The sequence below is a fragment of the Larus michahellis genome, chromosome 1 (genome assembly GCF_964199755.1).
Source record: "Larus michahellis chromosome 1, bLarMic1.1, whole genome shotgun sequence".
Taxonomy (NCBI): domain Eukaryota; kingdom Metazoa; phylum Chordata; class Aves; order Charadriiformes; family Laridae; genus Larus; species Larus michahellis.
The window spans coordinates 44,531,241-44,551,168 of NC_133896.1; the positions used below are offsets into that span (position 1 = coordinate 44,531,241).

At 38.2% G+C, this 19,928-nt stretch overlaps 1 protein-coding gene across 3 annotated transcripts in view; it reads left to right on the forward strand.

The window, feature by feature from the left end:
* Positions 1-19,928, forward strand: part of ACSS3 (acyl-CoA synthetase short chain family member 3) — a 91,991-nt gene that overhangs the window by 58,925 nt on the left and 13,138 nt on the right. For all 3 annotated transcript variants that reach the window (XM_074574139.1, XM_074574148.1, XM_074574158.1), the window contains 2 exons: positions 10,747-10,842; positions 14,025-14,088. In XM_074574139.1, the coding sequence (XP_074430240.1) occupies positions 10,747-10,842; positions 14,025-14,088 (160 nt within the window). The remainder of the gene's footprint in view (positions 1-10,746; positions 10,843-14,024; positions 14,089-19,928) is intronic.

The window sequence follows — 19,928 nt, forward strand, 5'->3', positions numbered from 1 at the left end:
CCAGTAATGTTACCACTCAGATGTGGAGGAAAAGTGGGGAAACATGCCTCTCTTCAGCATGGGACACCAGAGCCCTCAATCTCTGTGTACATCCCCGGAGTGTGCTGTCATTGCAGAGACAAAATTTCCTCAGCCTCACTCTCCTTCCACCCCACCTGTTTTTTTGTTGTTGAAGGTGTTTCATTGTAATGCAAACTACTTGGGCCTTTATATGGGCAGTCACATGGAACGTTGGAATTACATGTTTCTTAAATGAGCCTTTATTTGGAAATGTGGTAAAATTGCTTACTTGTGAAAACTTCACCTTGGAGTACCCTGTTTCCAGGCGCGTAGAGAAGAGAATTAAGCGTGAAAGACTGCCAGTGCTCAGAACCAGGCATTTTATTGGTTTAATCCTTGTTAATCGAATGGTAAAATGTTGAATCTCTGCTCATGCTAACACAGTTTAGCATCTCCATTATCTATGATTTATGATATGCCATAGCAAAATGGGTGACGTTGCTTCCCTGGTTGTGTTGCCCGCTGTTGCATTTCAGTCTTACAGTCATCTATACTTACCTTCTTGAATTTTCATGAGTTTTCTCTGCAGAATCCATGTGAAGAAGATTCTCCTTCAGAAATTTAGGCTCTATTTGCTTAGCTGAGCAATATTTTTTACAGAAATGTCCTGTTTATTACTATGTACTGCTTATGTGTGAGTTGGCCAGGAAAGAATGTATGTCTGGATTATATACGTATTGTAGAATCGTAGAATCATAGAATGGTTAGAGTTGGCAGGGACCTTAAAGATCATCTTGTTCCAACCCCCCTGCCATGGGCAGGGACACCTCCCACTAGACCGGGATGCTCAAAGCCCCTGATCTGTTCTCTTAGTTGTTTTTACTGTGAATGAATCATTACGGTTGCATTGGTTTATTGTGGTCATTGGTGCTGTTCACTCACTGTCTCCCACATTTTTGCAGGAGAAAACACACTTCATGAAATGTTTCTCTTTTGATGGTTATTTCAGATGCACATTTCACATGGCTTTCAGTTCTCCCTTGCATTTTGGGAATTGGGCCACATGGCAAAGATGATACTGGGTCAGAGATGGCAGGAGTTTTGTGGCCTGAAAAAAAGATGGATCCCTTTTATTTTTATTTCTGGACGTGATTACAGTGTGGGCATCGTTAAGTCAGTAGGTACATTGGGTCCTTCTAGTAAAAAAAAGCACGTACATCTGTTTAAATTCCTGGGAAGGTTCTCTTTTCCTCCTGGCTATACTCTTTTTCTTCTCGCTAGTCAGCACCTCCTCTGTGTTGATAGAAATTCAGTATCAGCTGTGGCATTGCCACTTTGTCTCATTTGCACTGACATTTTCTAACTTAGAATTAATGGAAAGTATGTATTAAGCTTTTCTGTTTCCATTTGACTTCAGTTTCTCAGCGCTTATTAATCTTAATCTTTTCTGATTGTCTTTCCACTTGCAGCCAGGGACATGCATTAATATGAATGAAGTATTAGAAATGTTTTCCTCCTTTTTAAAATTTCACTGATGTGGTTTAGATGATTGAAAATAAAAGAAATGTAAAGTAGTCTTAAGTTTCGGAGCTCGTCCATAAACGATGTTTAGTGTGCACTAAATAGGCAAATGAAGAAGAAGAGGGGACACCTTTAGGAATGAGTATGTTAAATAAGAATAGTGCAGTCTCATCTGCCTGAAGGAGACAAGCTGTGACAGCACCTCCAGTTTGTGTGTGTGTGTAGATGTTACAAGTTGCTGATCTCATTCTTGTCGCATGGCAACTGCTTTTTTTTGTTGCTCAGAGAATAAAGCCCTCATTAGTGTAAAGCAGATGATTTTCCTGATGATTTAAGAACGGGAAAGCTAGTAGGAAGCGGCCTGGATCTAGTGCATGGAAGGAATGATCCTTTGCAGGATTTAAGGCTTCCCAGTGACGGTAGAAAGAGAGAGAACAGGAGTTTCTAAGATACTAGACCCTGATACAGACAAAAAATATTTGAATTACTCAGTAGTAATTTTATCTGTGTTTTCCATCTAGGCAGTATTACTATGCATGCAATATATTAAGATTCCCCCAAATGATTAAACAGTAAACGGTTAGCACTGAGATGTGTAATTACTTTTTATAATCTCAATTTATCTCTTAGTATTTCATCATGTATCAGTTATGATGTTACAGTAGGAGGAAAATAAAAATTGGAAATTAATTTTTGGTCTGAAAATATATTATAATTCAATTCATTGCCCGACTTAATGCATCTTTAAACATGCCATCTGACGTCTTCAAAATACGACCAAAAAGCTTTCTGTTCTCCTCTGATTATCTTGGCTGTCATTTTGCTATAGGCAACTTACAAGATGTACATTATAAATTACCATTTGGAGGCAAAGGAGCCTGGTACTTCCAAAATGAATGCATAAACTTCTGGTGCTTTATGACTATCTTGCCAGTTCATGATTAGTGAACTTATTTCCTTCTTTGGTTTTAATATGTATCATGTCCCACCAACCTTTAACTCAGCTAATTAGAGCTTCTTTACAGTTACATTTTGTACATTTATTCTGAAGATTTTATTGCATGTGCTTTGAAATCTTCAGGGAACATGTGTGTATGTATGATACCACAAACACCACAGTTTGTAAATACATTCTATGTTTGGATAGGATTGTGGAAGGGAGCCTTGGGGGAATTTTAATGGTTTTGGAGGTTGATTTTGTTTTTAAACGAGTAGATTGGATATAGCAATAGAACTGTTATACAAGAAGTATTTGGCCTTCACAAGTGTAATATGGTAACATGGTAATAGAGTCATTATGACTACAAGTGCTTTGAAGCATTTAGAAAATACTAAAAGAATTGCTGGTTTCTCTTCTGACATTAAATTCGAAGAATAAGCATGGGAACTCAGGTACTTTCAGAAAATATATTACTTTATTACTTTATAAACAAGATCATTTTATTTTGAGAAACAAGCTTCAGATTTTCCAATACTTTTAGCTTATTTTGTGATGATTTTTTCCCCCCGGTGCTTCTACACATTCACAAGAAATGAGGGAAACGTGCTGCTTCTGTCCAGTTGTACACAGCTGCTCTTGTACATGTATTAATATGGCTCCACACTCAGGTTAATACTAACGTCATCATTCCTAGATTGTGCAAAGAAGCTTGGAGCTGTCGTTGTCAGTGCTGTATGCATGCATAATAATATGGGAATGCTTTCCCATTTATTTAAATATGAATATACTTTAATTAGTGCAACACTGAATATAATGCAGTATTTCCTTTTAAAGATTGGAAATAGTGTCCCAGTTGAGATGGGTGGCATTCGTTGATACCACTGCAAGTTGTAGGATCTGATATAAAGTTAAACCAATAGGGTAACGACATAGATGAGCTTTCAGAAAGCTATTTATCTTTGAAGCTCTGTTTCAGAAAAATAGCCTGGCTTATGACAGCACTTAAATGTGTACCTGTGTTGTCTTTGATATTTGAAATGTAAAGCGATATCCTAAACCATGAATTAGACTAAATGGACAAATTGATCGTAGGGGAGGAAATACCTGTGATGTTTTAAATGAAACATACTGAGATAAATAGCTCGGCGGTGGCAGTGTGTAACTGGGTGTGTGATTTGTGAATGGTCTTAGCTTATGTAGGTGCAAACCACCAGTGAAAGAGGGAATGGAGCATCCCTCTTTCGTCTCTGGTAATGCCTTTGTACCCCTGCTCTTGGGCCAGTCATATCATCCATGTGGCCACATGATGAGCAGAATCAGAGCATTGATTTAGGCAAAAACTAACCTGGCTGAGAGAAAGAATAATTTGTTTTATTTTTTTTTTAAATCTGAATCAGTTCAATCCAATTCCCTGTAAAAAGGGGGAAAAAGGAAGATGGGAATGTACAGCCATGGTGTAGAAGGATAACGAGACCACACTTTTTTTTTACAGTTATCTTCACTGATGTGCATTTAAATTAGCTCAAGTCCACTGTGGAGTGTCCAGTTGTATTTTTTAATTACAAAATCATCCTTCTTCATATTATGGATAATGAAAATGAATATGGCTGTCACATCGTTCTTCCTTTTAGCTATTGTTTGCGCTGTCTTTCAGACAATAACCGCTTTCTGCAGTGTCTGTAGCGTCTGGCCCTGTTGTTGATTGAGCACCCTTGGTGCGACCGTACAATAAAGAACATAGAGACTAAGGAGAGCTTCAAGTGGAAGTGAATACTGAACAGCAAATAGTCATAACCAGAAAAAAAAGCAAGTTTTTATGCAACATACTGGTCCTATTGTACGAATACATCTGCACTGGAGAATCTGTTAAATGAGTGGATCTTTCTGGTTTCTTTAGTAACCCTTTAAAAATTTGATTGGTTCATTTCCTATTTATATCTCTTTTCCGTGTTTTCTGAGTGAAGTTTCTGAGTAGAGAAAGTTAAGCGCTTAAGTAGAGGATTTTTTACAGCTCTGTATCATTCAACCAAGTGAGAAAGGTCAAATTTAATTTCACTTGGATGTGACGAATAAGTGAAAACCACTTGTTTTTCCCTAAGGCTTACAGTTAACTTGTGGAGGTTTTGCACTCTTTTGTAGAGTACTAGTGGGATGAACGAACATGTTTTGCAGCCATCCCACTTCAAGGTAACAAATTGTTCTGGTCGTTTGCCAAATGAGTATAACCTAAATTGTAAGCAGCCTGATGGACATGGTCATGCTTTAGATGTGATAGTCTCTCTAAATCATATTCGAGCAAGAAAGTCTTAACCGAAATTCTTTCCAGTTGGTTTACTGCATATTCTTTACCCTAGCTTTGCTTAAGTTTGTAAGGAGTTGAAAAACTCCATGTAAGACAAGTCTGAAAATCTTGATTACAAATCACTCAACTTGCATATTCCATCTTCTTATGGGTTGTGCTAAGATAGGCTCCTGCTACTCATTTACCATATTTTGGCATTCTGCATGCACCTGGTATTTATTGTGTTGATGCTGCGTGCGCTTAATTCAAAAGAGGAGACAGTTAGGAATGCAGTCTGATGGAGGAAAAATAAATGACAATTACCATCACTGTTCAAGAATTTTTCTGCTGCATCTGTTATACTCCTTAGAAATAAGCAGTGAAATGAAGTACCAAATGATGCATGAAAGAGTTTTTGAAGTTTCACTACTAGCCAGCAAAGCCTTTCAAAGTTTAGGATGACAGATTGTCTTTAATCTAACCTAATTGTGCATAATGTGTGAATTGGATTTAATTTCACACTTGCTTTCTGACAGTTGGTAAAACTGAATCAGGGAATCCTTAAGAATTTACAGTTCTCCAGATTCTTCAGTCATTGTTGTCACCTTGGGGCTCCTCTCATTTTTATGTTATAATTTGCTGCAGTACCCTGCTCAATATATTAGAAGATGAGAATTTCAGTAAATATAAGCTCTGTCATTAAATTTTACTTCATTTGGTGACAGGCTTAAGCAAAATGAAGAGGAAATGAGTAAAATAGATGGGGAAGTTCATGATATAATTATCACAGATCTGAAAAGTAATTTTCACTAGCCTTTACCCTTAGAAGGCAGTAAAAATCATGGCATATCAACATACACTAACAATATGGGTGCAGCTGTACTGCGGACTTCTGTGGCAGTCTGCCAGCTGCCAGCCCAGCATCACACATCACGTTGCACTGGGATTACTCAACCTGCTCTCCTCTGTGCCCTTCAGTGGCCTGGGATAATAATGTCCAGATGTCATCTCCTTGTTTCAGTGTTGATGGATAATTAGCATCAGACTGTTTGTAGTTACATACCCGGCACTTGCCAGGTATACTTGGTCTTTCCACACATTAATACTATATCGTGTCTCGTGCACCGACCTGGAGCTGTGCAGAGAGTGTAGATCTCTTCCAGGGAAGAGATGAAGAAAACTTCATGGCAAAATTATACAGTGGATATTTTTGAGTCCTTGCTGAAGGCATGGCTGAGCTGTACTGTACAGAGGCTAAAGCAATTATCTGAAATTATCTTCCAAGACCAGTAAACATCAGACTAAAGTGGTGCTTGGGCTACCAGCCTGCAACATGGCTATCTATATAGAATTTGTCAGGGTTAGCAGTGCTAAATCGCAAGTCGTGAGTGTGGCCGCTTACTGCCAGTGCAGTCAGAGACTTAAAAACTTGCTTGGGTTTTAGTGATGAAGAACTGACTGGGAAACTGACTTCTTTGCTCTGCACAGTCATGTGCTGAAGGATGAAGGAAATGAGGTCCGTATGAATACTTGGTGATCTGGCCCCTGACTCTTCAGGACCCTCCCAGTACATATTATTTCTGTGACGCGTTAGATTTGGTTTTATTATAAGGAAGCAGTATAGTATGCTGTGATGCAAATTTTGAGTGCTATAATTCATCTGGTGGTGTGGTTTTCTGTTCCTGGATACCCAGTACCCATTGCCATACTAGAAAGGATGTTGCTGTTACTTTATTGAAGTCTTCATTCCACTTTTTCTGGCATAATTAAAATGATCACTGTGTGGAGGGAGCATGTGCAAGGAGTCTCTTCAGAGCTGCATTCTTGCTACGTGGATGGATTTACTATCGGTTGCTGCCTAACCTTTCTCCCTTCTGTAGACCCTCCTCTCCATTTTATCAGTGCTGTCTTCTGCTGTAGCAATTCCTTTAATTCCCCTCAACCAAAAGCTTTGCCAGGATAATGGCTCAAAACAGCACTGCCACAGTGAGAACTTAGTGTATTATATTTATTGCATTCATTAATGTGTTAATGTATGACAATTGCTCCTTTTTCTTCTCTTTTTTTCTCCTGCTACATAAAAAATTCCCACCTCTTTTGCATGCTTCCAGTGTCTATCCAGTGTATCCTTAGAAATTCAAAGCAGACAGCCTTACATTAGTCATTTAGTGCTGCCTAGACTCAAATATTAATGTCAGAATGCAGTGTATTTTCACTAAGTACTTCCTACCAGAAAATAACGATATTTCAGCAGTGTGACAGTCTATTATGTTGAAGAACATGAGACACGGTCTAGAAATTATAATGTATTAGGAACGTAAGTGATAAAGGACATTTTTCATCTTTAAAGTTATTTCAGAACTGTTTTATTTTGATTGAACTTGACTGTTGACTGTACATGAGCAAGACAATTTTGAGCACAGAACTTACTAGCTGTTGCTCTGCATCACTGGTCAGAGTACAGCTTCTGCAAGGCAGGCCCGTGGGCGGGTGGAAGCTTTCTGATGAATAAAGTCAGGTGTACTCTTACCGACTCCCCTTGCTACTCATAAGAGAGTGCACTTTTTGCTTCTGCATCAGCAGCACTTTCTCTGACATAAGAATTGTTTTCAGAGGCGCAAATGCAACAAAAATGCCTGTATCGGACTATTCATAAACTGTCTGATATAGCTCAATAATATTGAAATATCTTTAAAATAATATTTTTCACTTACAGGTAGAGTGGGACAAAACAAAGAAGGTCGCAACTTTGAATTTTGAGGGCTATTTCTTTACATCAGCTCTTATCCTGAAAGTAAAAATGTAAGGAGGGACTTGGGACTCTTGTAAGAGCTACGGTTTTAAGATGTTCTCTCGCTAACTCTCTCTTCCAAGTCTCAGTGAAGTGCTTTTCATTATTCTCAGAAGTATATATATTCATTCCATTATAACTCAGAGCAGATGTTGAATGTAGTTACCAGGCTAGTTGTGCAACGTTGCTCTTCCAGTGTAAAACATTGCTCTTCCTAATAGCTGTTTCATTGTGACATTATAAGGTGTTATGCAAAAAGGAAATTGGTTTTATGAACCAGTTGTCCCTGAAAAGCCTTCCGCAGCTGGAGGGCGAGCTAACTTGCTAGCGTAGTGAGTGGAAAGTTAGCGTCGAAACGTTTGCCGAAGGGACTGACTGGAAGAGGGATCTACTGCTCTGTTCCTGCATTACAAATATGCAAGTTCCCCAAGACTTCAGCGTTGGGAATCTGTCTAGATGCTCTGCATCAATTTCAGAGAATATGCACCTATAAACAAGTGAGCGTCAGGAAAAGAGGTGTCTGTTCATACATTCAGAAACCTGTTATAAGGGGTAGGTGGAATACAATGTGCCTTTTACAAGCGTTGTCCTTTGGTCTTTGGTTGCTGGGTCTTGTAACCTGCATATAGGTCCTGACTTGAATTGTAAAGAGACCAACCTTAGTTGAAACCAAAGATTCTTAAGCAACTTTCCTTTTTGGAAATATATAAAAGGGCCACAAAGTATTTGTGTTACACATAATTGGTAAAGAAAATTTGTCATCACTACTTATTTTTCTGTACTCTTCTGAACAGTGATGACTTATTTTCAGCTGGATTTTGAATTGAGTTCCACTTCTGTGGAATTTTTCTGTGATAAAAAATGCTGTCCTAGAAACGGGTCGCTGTTTTCTGATAGGTTTGGGAAACTGATATTTCAGTCCAGCATCCTGTTTGGAAGATATGCACTGATTTGCCAAGGAACGTGCAGCACAAAGATTCATGCTGTCCTTTGACAGTACTCCTTTGTGTTTCTACATTGTTATGGAATCTTTAGCATTCAGGAACTGTTAGCCTAACACAAAGAGCAGATGCTTTTGGGATTCCCTCTTTGAATTAATATCTGGTCCAAGCACCAAAAAGCAATCTTTTTTCATGTATATAAAAAGTCTTATTGACCCGTGGGAACTGAATGTATGGCTTAGAGATTAGAGCACTGTTGAATAAATTAAGTTTCTCTTCCTGCACCATTCAGTGTGATCACGGATGACGTCATTAGATCGTTTTGATATTGTGTCACCACTGTAATTGTAGGTTGGATGTTCTCCTTGTTGGAAGAAAAGATTAGGATCCGTGATTGTGCAGGGAATGTGCATTATGTAGAAGAAGGAACAGGGAAAGATGGGGCAGCAGCTAGGCAAACTTTTTAGCCTGTCTATTAGCACTGAGGGCTGATAATTCTCATTCTGTGTCTCACAGATGGAGTTTAGGTCCTAGCTTACCTATGCTATGTTAATGCTCATTTTCAGCTACTTACTAACACCTAACGTAAACCCACCACAAGTTTCTGTAATTTTTTTCTTGTTCGCTTCTTTTAGCACTTGAATAGTCTTCTAACAACTTCTGAAGTGGCAGATGAATGCTATAAAAGCTGAGAAAATTCACAGCAAAAACAACTGTAATTTTCTAATGTAAGAGAACTGAAAATAGTTTTGACCCTACTGATCAGATATAAATATAGAGCTAAAGACAAACCTGGTTTGTTGTGCTGACACTTGAAGGTGGCGTGGACTATGAATTCTAGGCCAAGTGACCTGGGACACCTCCAGAATGATAAACCCACGTATTTTAAAGTAATAGTCTCATACCGTGTTCCTGCCAATGTTTACAACCACCTACACTTTGTTTTCTGTGGCTCAGAGTTACAGCAGCATTTAAAAGTAATTTCTATAATTTATTTTCTTAGAGGGAAAGAGAGAAGAGCAACCGGTCTTTTTTCAAACTTAAACTCTGTTATATGACTTGGTAGTTTTTATTTCTCTTCTGTAATAACAACTCTTGCAACATAAAAACGTTATGTGAAATTGAGCTTTCTTAAGAAAAAGAGGAAGGTGAGGAGGGAGGATTTTCTAGCTGCCTAACTGTGGGAATAATTGGGAAGGTACAAGCATTACAGGGCATATTGGTGCTGTCTCATTTGGAAGCCCCAGACAGGGTATTTCACGTTGGTGTTTCAGAGGGGATTCCAGACCTGCCTTCTGTGGGCTCTGTGCAGGGAGCAAAGGCACACAGTGCCAGTGTTCAAAAACCAAGCGACATTTGTCTTCTCACATCTCTCCTGCCCCCGCCACAACCCCAAAAGAAACCTACTCCAGAATGCTGTGGTTAGTAAAACTTCACTGTTTGTAGGTGGAGGAGGAGAAACATCTGGATTATGATCACAAAATCTTGCAGCGGTTTGGTTCCCATTCCTCAGATTGCTCATTTTGAGTTTATTTTGGTAACACTGGAAATTTAAGTCTGACTTTTCTGCTCTGTTTCTTGTTGAGCCTTTTCGTTATCTCAAATAGTTCTCACTAAGAAATACCAGTGAGATCTCCAGGATTATAAAAGAGGTATTCCTGACTACATTATTTACAGTAAATTTTGTTAGGCATTACCTCTTCTCTGATCTTCCTGACCAATATTGTCATGGAAGAAGATTTGGCATTTATTCACCTTCCAAACTTCTGAATGTGTAGGTCCAAAATAGAACGACAAACTCTTTGATATTGCTTTACAGCGATAAGATAATCAAGAATGGATTGATGTTTTGGTTTTTTTCTGGAATTCATTCTTCCCAAAGATATTGACCTGTGAAATAACCCTTGGAGTACGTCTGCCCTACACTGTATTTCTATCATGGCTTTACTGTAGGCAGTTTCTTACTGGCGTGGTATAACTTTATACCCGTAGCAGAATAAACTACAGGTGTAGTGTAGAAAGTGTTTACTTCTCACTGTCTTCTATGGAGTGGGAAAAGTTCCATTTTGAAGAATGCAAATTTCTGTAATGAACTTACATTCATTGGATAATACATAAAGCTCCCAAATTCTAAATCTTCCATTGCTTGTCTGGGATTTTTATCTTATTTTATTATTTTGATATGCTGAACTAGAAGCAAAACTTAGAACTAATAAATACTTAAGGACACTAAGAACAGTCTTAACTGACAATATTTGTGTTCTCTTTACAGAATCTGGTTCTGCAATTACTGCTTCCTGTATTGGTTTGGGGAACTCTACGACACCTCCACCCGGACAGGCAGGAAAACCAGTGCCAGGATACAATGGTAAGACTGTGCTAAATGTGCAGGTAGAAAAGGATATTGCTTATAGTCCTGAGTAAGTGCTCTTTAATTTTCATACCTCATAGGAAAAGCAAATTACAGTCTTATTAACACATTTTCATCCTTCCTGTAACAGGAAGCTCTGCTTTTTTGTGTTGTGGAATGTGATTGTGAATAAGAAATTCAGTTATGATCAAGAAAATTGATCGGCTACACCTATCTTTGTTATATTCAGTGTAGAAGTATGCGCTAGCCCTTTCATGTAATAAAGATACCAATGAAATACTGTGCTTTAAGGCTTTATCTTCAGTTTTTATTTCCAGCAGGGAGAAATGGTAGGCTATGGACCAACATTAAAAGGATAAGCCCTCATTGTCTCGAAGGTATTTGCATGCAGAGGCTGTCCCCAAAGGATTAAGAATGCAAAAACATTCTCATACCTGGGAAGCCCTGAGTTTTACACAGTTTTCAAGAATTACTTGAAGTCTGAAAAATAATTACATTAAAGATCAAACCATCTTCAGGAAAAGTTCTCACATCATTGGGCAGAAAGAGCTAAGCTGTTTTTTCTTCTATTACATACAAGCATAAGTGAACATTAAAGAAAATAAACCTGTTTAGCAGGTCTGGGGTTTGGCATTTACAGTTACGGCATGAAGACAAGCAGTAGCTTAAAAACAACATTGAAACAAAGCTGTGAGGTCTGTCCAGAGTTGTAATAAATAGGGAAGAGTGGAAGAATGTAATTGCAGCACACATGCTATCAAATGATCGTCAGGCCTAGAAAAAAGTACGAGTAGCAAGAGTATAAAAATTTCATATGAATTTTTTTGAACATTGGGCCTAGTGTAAGTAAAGAATTTCTTTGAATGGACAATGAAGGGAATGTATTTAGCATGCCTTAAAAGGGAAACATAAAATGAGCACTAAAATTCACTAAAGATTTATGAAAGAACTTTACCTCTTTCAGTTTTTGGTTTAAGGCCAATTATGTCCTGCAATGCAGCCATTCATAAAATAGTGGATCTTGAAATTACTCTGTATTGGCAGCTGTCTTTCTGTCACCCACTTCTGTTTTGATGTTGTTTTGCTGCTGTTACTATATTAATTAGAATAGATCCTTATGCCATTTAGAAGCTAGATCATGTATTTTTAGATTATACGTGCAACTGTTAATGGTTTTGGATGTTGCTAAAGTTAAGTTGTATTTATGCTGTGATATAAATAGAAAGTTACAAAATCTACTTTTTTTTTTTTGTTAAACACAGCCAAATTCTTTCCTGTCACAGTATTGCTAAAATAAACTGGTTTCTTTGCTGATTTTTTTAGAATATAAAGAATAAAAGCAGTATGTAGCTATGATATCAAAGTGCAATGGCACAAATTGCATTTAAAAGTGAATCAAGATACCATATTAATTTCTAGCTCTGTTGCCTTAAATCAAACATTATTATGTGCTTTCCCTTTGATCTACTTGAACCCTTTCCAGATAATTTCATTGTATTGTTTTCAAATTGAAGCAAGTCCCCCATTTTGAAGAATTAAGTCAGTTCTTCAGCAATTCAGGAGTGAGCAATATAGTATCTCCCTTCCCCAAATTTTTGCACATTGAAATAAAATGCTTGCAAGGAGGAGAATAAATGCTGGAATTGCTATCTTGATAAAATAGTTACAATGAACTGATTAGATTTTATTTCAGTATAATAAAAATAGGAAAATATAGGAGAGAAAGCCTTGAAAGCTACAAGGGAGTGGGTCTTTTTCATGGTGTTCTGAGCCTAAGTTCTCCAAATCTAACCATACTGTTTTCTTAGATGTGTTCTTACACCATCTGAAATATATATAAGGAAAAAAAAAAGTGTTAACTGATTAGAAATGGATTTTATTTATGCCATTCTTGCTGTTTTTCATGAGTGTCTTCTATGTTTCCATTCATCCTTTTGATTTCCTATCCCAGTTCCTCCTTCCAAGTCACTGCTTTATAAAATTGGCCTAGTGGACTTGCTGGTGCCCACGTGCTGAGCCATTGCTTTCAGCAGGCTCTTCAGTTACTTAAAAATTACCATCCTCTTTGAAGGAGTGGCTTCAGCCAGAAATGTAAACTACAGGTGTTGGCATTCTTGGGACGGATAGGATATGATATCACTCATAAGAGTCTTAGGAGAGTTGTAGTCAGAAGTCTGTCATCCTCTTTTCCCCATTCTTCTGGGATGTTTTAATACAGAATGTAAGATTATTTGTACTAATTTAGATCCAGCTGAACATTGCATTCTTTGCTAGGGCAAGCTTCAAGAAGCATGTTTTTTAAATCCATGTCCACCCAGCCCATCAAAACCTTTCCTCCCTGTTTTTTCTTGGTTTAGTCATTTCACTTTAATTCCATTTAACACAGGGTAAGTTAATATCTGTCATTCCTTCCTTATGCCCACACCTTCAGATGGAATGGGTGGTTGTGGTAGATTTCCCAGATGACTGCATGGAAGATGCTGTTTCAGGTGTTTTTCCTTAGAAACCTCAGTACCAGGATATGAAGCTTTTACTGAAGGTGATGGGCCGGTGTCATCCAGGGAAAAGGCTTCTGTTGGGAGGTCTGGATTCTTTGCTGTACTCTAGCATTACCCTCCTGTGCAGCTTTGGGTAGTTCACGAGTTACTTTACCCCTTTCGCTAGATTAGAATAAGCCTTGTCAGCTGGGAAGCATCTTTCTGGGTTTCCTGAGAGCCTTTGAAAACCAGACACGCTTATTTACTGCTAATAGTATTTCTCACATTAACTGGGTTAGCCTCCAGTAATCTTAGTTGTTATTTCTTATTCATGTTACCTGCACACTTTTTCTTGTATTTGTCACGTGTCTGAAGGGTCCTTTGCTATTTGGAAGTTTAGATTTTCCAGTATGAAGACGTCTTCTAATTTTCTGTTCTATATTTTTCCCTTTTTTGACTTTGAGCTATTTCTGCTCCCAAAGCACGAGTATTATTTAAGACTTTTTGTACTTAGGGCTGAATGTTAATAAGGTCATGATATTATCTAGTTTGGAACTCCTGAATTACTTAATTCCTTTTGTCGCTTGGTGTATTGCCATTCTGAAGCGTAACGTAAGTTGATATCCATGAAGAAAGACACCGTCCTCCATCTAAAAATACACTACTTGAGAGGAGTTCTCTTCCTATCTTATTTTTTTGCAGTGATGATTCTGGATGAAAATAAGGAACCAGTGAAGGCGAAGACTTTAGGAAACATTGTGGTAAAGTAAGCAAACTAAGTATCTTACAGTTAAGAGAAGCTTCCTACATGAGTTCATTGTCTTCTGACTGAAGTTTATATATATATTTATATATATAAAAAACAATAATTGAAATAATGAGGATTGAAAATTATGTCTTTCTCTGATATTGATACCAAACTGCCAGAACTTATAATGTCCTTTAATGTTGAAAAATTGCAAATGCAATTGCGTGAGTGAATGAGTGTGGATTGCTGTTTTTTTTTTTCTTGGACTACAGCAGTGTACCATTTTCTTAATTATCATCATTTTGGCACAAGATTAAGCCTTCCTTTTGGGACACATAAGCAAGACATTGAATCATTCTCTTCACTTTTATCTTTCAGTTTAGTGAAATAGTACAGGAGTGCAGATTGACATGCTTTGGTTTACTGGTGTGATGCTGCCTCCTCTTTCACTGCTTTCACTATTTCCTAATCCCAACTGATGCACATTCCTGGAGGGACAATATGTGTTTTCTGATCTCCATAAAAACAGCAAGGTGTCTCCGAGTGTGCTTTGCATGAGACTGTGTGCAATTATGGTAGTACTTGGACAAAATACATAAATACATACAGGAAAAGACTCCAGGAAGAAAAAAGAAAAAAAAACAAAAAGAAGAAAAAACCCTGCTGTGCATCATGTAGGTGATTTTAGTACCGTTTCCCAGACTCCTGTCAGATGAGTTCCAGAAGCTTCAATATTCTTTTTGAAACTACACCTTTCTTAGCAACTTTTCTTAGATAAAGGAGCTTCTGTTTAGATAACACTGTGAACATCAATTACATTTATCTTACCTTCTGCCATCTCACTTGCCAGAACCTTACCTTACTTGTGTAAAGCTCGCTCGCCTACTGCTCCCCCCAGCACGTGCCAGCTCTGTATTCTGGATGTTTTCCTCAGACAGATACTGACTTTATGATTAACGCATTAGCTGTAGTCTTGTCCATTTTCAGTCAGAGAAAATACTTCAGTTCTGAACACTTCTTACCTGCCTGCAAGTACAAGTCCCGAAAGAAATGCATTCATCCACTTCTCTTGTGGTAAAATTTAGGAGAGTTGTGGTAACTCAGAGTCAGTCAGAAGCCAAAGCGTTGGGACAGACGTACCAATGCCGATGAGTTGTTAGAAGTTAGCTGAGGACTGGGGCAATGGCCACATGAGCTGGGGATGAGGCACATCGGACAGAGGTGCAGGGGCTGGACCGTGCTGCAGAAAGGCAGCGCTAAAAATGTGGGCCGGCCGGCCGCATAGTGCTTGCCCGGGAGTCGGGGTTGCCGAGGTGTGGAGGGTTTTTTTTTGAGTACAGGTGCTCAGCTGTACTAGTGATCTAATGTAACTAGACCGCTGTGGGGATTAAGATAGCATCACATGAAGTTATTGTACTGTGTGACGGAGTTGTGTGTTTGCAGGATGAAGTCTATAACCTGCCGAATTTTCAGCATTTTAGGCGAAACCACCAGGACACACAGGCATGTGTTTAAGTGCGCACACGATCTCCCCCGAATCATCAGACTCAGATTTAGACATAGTTTTCCTGTGACACATGTAAGATTATGAATTTATTCCATTGCCAAGTATGAATAATAAAAATTGCTCCAGCCTTTAACAGACTGTGGTTTGCAGTATCTGTAACCCAGGTGAGAGTGGGGGGCTATCTTTCAAAGCTCTTGCCTCTGTAGTGCTTGATGCCGTAATAAAATGTAGGCTTGTAATCAATGGAGAGAGAGAAAGGTATTTTGTAAGAAAATTGATCCTAGCTGTTTTAGGCATTCATCTAGGATGGAATAAATCACCTTCCAGATCTGCTCGTGTCTTTCCAGTGGCTGCAGGGGTGACACAGCTACCTTAGGGTAGGCGCTTAGCGTTATCTACCAAAAGTGAAGTGAAATGAACTCCATCCTTAGGGCCTCTGCCAAACAAGCCGAATTATATATACTAACAGGTAATGTTGGTAGATGTGTGCATACATTTCTGAGTCATTACTACCTTTAAGTGCCTGTCAGGAGTGGTGCCCTGGGTTGAGCAACACAGGACTAACTACTCTTCTAATGCTTGGGAGAACTCCACTTTTGGAAGACTCTAGTGTCTGAATTAGTGAAAATATTTACTTTACGGCCAGCTAGGCTATGTGGGATTCAAAGTCTCAGTGCTTTTGAGCCTTGCCAGGTGCAGGGATGAGGAGGAGCGAGGCCTGGGCATTTGACGCAAGCTGGCCAACAGGATTATTTCATACTGTGAACATCACATTCAATATGAATTAGAAAGTTTGCTGCATAGTTCCTCTCTCTCCCTTGATGGCGGCAGTCCAGAGAACTTCTTGCCCAGCTGTTGGGCCCCTGAGCCCTTCCTTTCCTCCTGAAGCCACAGCGCTTGCAGTGTCCGACATTTGCTGTCCCCTGCTGGGAGTGCACAGCTTCTTGCTGATATAACTGGCTGAGTATAATTCTTGTATATCTTATAGTAGTATCAGGATTAATACTGGATCTTTAGTATTATTGTTAATTATTTAGTCTTATCCTATTTATCTTTCTATAGATATTTCTATAGATCTATTTATTTATATGTCAACCTTCGTGTTTCCCTGCTTTCCCCGATTCCCCTTTCTGGGAGGAGAGGGGTCATTGGGTGATAGAATAATTGTCTAAACTACAATAAATTGTTATGGGTTTTCTCAAACCATAACAAGTTGATACTGCCATATTGGAAGATCCTGTTTGGGGTTATTGTCAAAGCTAGAATTTACCTTCCTTGATGTGGCCCCATATTTAAGTATTTATCTTAAGGGATTACAAACGTGTTTTTTGTTGTTGTTGTTGATTGTTTTGTTTTGTTTTATCTTGCCCAGCATGACTTTTGCTGCAGTCAAATAAATTGATGGGGAAGAAGGAGGGATTTTTGTTATGTTTTGGTTTGGTTTTTTGCCCTGGATCACTCAAGAAAGAGTAATGGCACAGGGACACTATTATTTTATCATGTCCCTGTTTATTGTAATATCCATTCTGAAATAGGGAGGAGAGTATGGGGGAAAGAAGTGACATTGAATCATTAACATAGTCGATATTAAAGCGATTCTGAAGTAGGTTAACTATCTTTATCTTCCAGCCTTTTTCCTGACATAATCTTTTGAGACAATAGGATCTCTTTAAAATTCATTCTGCAGCCTAACAAAAAAAACCCAACCAACCAAACAAACAAAAAAACCAAACAAACCCAAGCCCCCCAAAAACCCCAAGAAAACAAGGTAAAGATACTGTTGAGCTTTAGCAGGCTAATTGTGGATTTTGTAACACTTCCAACATTTGAATCTTTAGACTGTTTACAGAAGTTGGTTTTCGGACATTATGGTTTGCAGTTTCTTAACACTTTATTCCAGGTTTCATTTTGGTAAGTGACAATTTGCTGCAGTGCGTGCTTGTTTTTTGATCATAAAAATCTGTGGTTGTTAGGCTAAGGCATCATATTTTGTATTTTCTGCTTCAATAAGCTAAGCAGTTATTTAGCTGTAAAAATTTTTTCATGTTTCGATTAGGGCTAGTTTTCATAAAGCCCTCCCGCAAAGAAGCCTTTCCTCTCTTCATCAGACTTCTACATGTAAAGACCCCTTAAAAATACTGGGGATGATCCTTGTTACTAGCAGTGTTTGTCACCCCAGGGACATGTCCCCGTGCCGCTAGAAGAAAATGGGACAGTCAGGATAGTTTTGACTATTACTCTGTTGTACAGTCAGCAGCAAAATATGGTGTACCATTTTAGAATAAACACAGGTGTTTGCTTTATCTGCAGCATACGCGAGTTGAGAAATATTCTTCAGTATTTCTTGGAAAGGAGAATGGTATTGTAAGCAGTGTGTGGCCAGCTGTGCAAAAGTGGTGTGCTGCTGCTCTTGGTTATTTTTATCCCAGTCTAACTCCCGGTAAAGGCTGTTGGGGGCTGCTTGAGGCCTGCAGTGCTCATAACTATAGTATTTAAAATACCTATTCTTACAATAGGGTTTTAAACCTTAATTTTAACCTGCAGGAGTCAAATACTTTAGAAAGGTAATTCTTAAATCTAATTACTCCATCTTCCTGCCCCAAGTACGTTCTTTTCTTTACTCATCTGCCAACTGATATCTGGTTTTTTCCATATAATGATCATCTATGCCCTTTGGAAAGTTTTTTTGCTGACAAGAACTCTCATACAGGCTAATTCACCTGGACAATGCAGTAATACTTTTGACTTCACAAGTCTTTCAGGATAAAGTAATCAAAAGCAGTGTCACAACATTTATGATGAAAGGGCAAGGGAAAATGAAGATGACTGCAGCTCATGAGGTTGGGCTTGTATGAATTGTTTCTAAATTTACTTTTTTTTTTTTTTTTTTAAGCTAGAATCTTTGGACATGAAAGATTCTGAAGATTTATTCTGAAGTGAAAATGATAGCAGCAACGACCTCCATTTCCATTAGCAAGACCAATCTGATTTAGTTGCACACTTCTGCCAGCATTGTTCTTGCGTGGCTGTAACTAATACGCACTTGAAAATGTGTGTGTGTATGTGTGTGTATGTAATTGTGATTAGCCATGAGAATTTTTTAAGAAGTTGTCTGTTCTCAAAAGGAACATGAGCAAAGAGAAATCCCATTTAAATTCCAGTGCAGTGGGAAACTCTGTTTTGCTCTTGTACATTATAAAGCTCGCAAACCCGTTATGTTTATTTTATGAAGCAGTTGTCAGCACTGTCTCATTAGCTAGCATTATTCTTTATATTCACCCACAACAGCGAGAGGACTACGTTTGCCTTACGCTCATTCTATCCAGAGAGTAATGCCTGCCAGTAAATTTCCCGCTGGATCATAGTTACACTTCTTCTAGTGTTTGTATAGTTAATATTGTGCCATAAAAATGGAGGTTTACAGGATAAGTATTTACAAATTTGTTTTACTGATCTTCACCACACAGAATCACATAAATATTTCTGTTCCAGAAATATTCCAGAAATATTTCAGAAATATTTATGTTCAGAAGGAGGTGAGACAGTGTAGTTACATCACACAGCGATTCTGAAATGCTTTGGTTGCATTAGTTAAATTGCATTGTGTGAGAGGTTCTGCAGACCTTTAATGTTGTGGGGCTTTTTACGTGAATTTGGGATTAGTGGAGGAAGAGGAAGGAAAATTATAATGTTGTATCAGTAGTTAAAATTATTCAAATGATGATTCACCCCATTAAATCAAGTAAAATCATTCAAAACTTTATGTACAGTGCTGTAAGAGTGTAAAGTATTGAAAAATAATTTTTATTCATGAGATTTTTATAAAGAAAGGGTCACAATAAATTTACAGCTTTTTGTAATTTTAGATTCTAAGTTAGCTGAACAGAAATGTGACAGGACTTTTGAAGCAAATACCATAAAGTTTATATCCTTTAGTGGAAGAGATGTTGTTCATAAGTAAGCAACCCATTCACAGTTTCACTATTTGCGGTACTGTGTTCAGTCTTTATACATTATTCAGGGTGCACATAGATGTTCAATAAAAAGCTTGCTCATTTACTATTTCTTAGGATGCATTAAAAAAATAGTCAGTATCTATGTGGAAGTCTGAAGCAACCTGAAGCCAGGAATGTAATCATTAAGGTGCACAATAGAAATGCTAACCAAAAGAGCTTAAAGGGAAGAAAAGGGAAAGAAAAAGATGTAATCTTTGGCAGCACATTGTAGTACCTCAATTTCCCTTTTAAGAAAATACAGAAAAGTCTTGTAAGACTTGATGGGTCACCATATGGGTATTCTAACTTGGGATATGCCAATGAGAAACGTCACAGGGTTTGTTTGCACTCCTCCC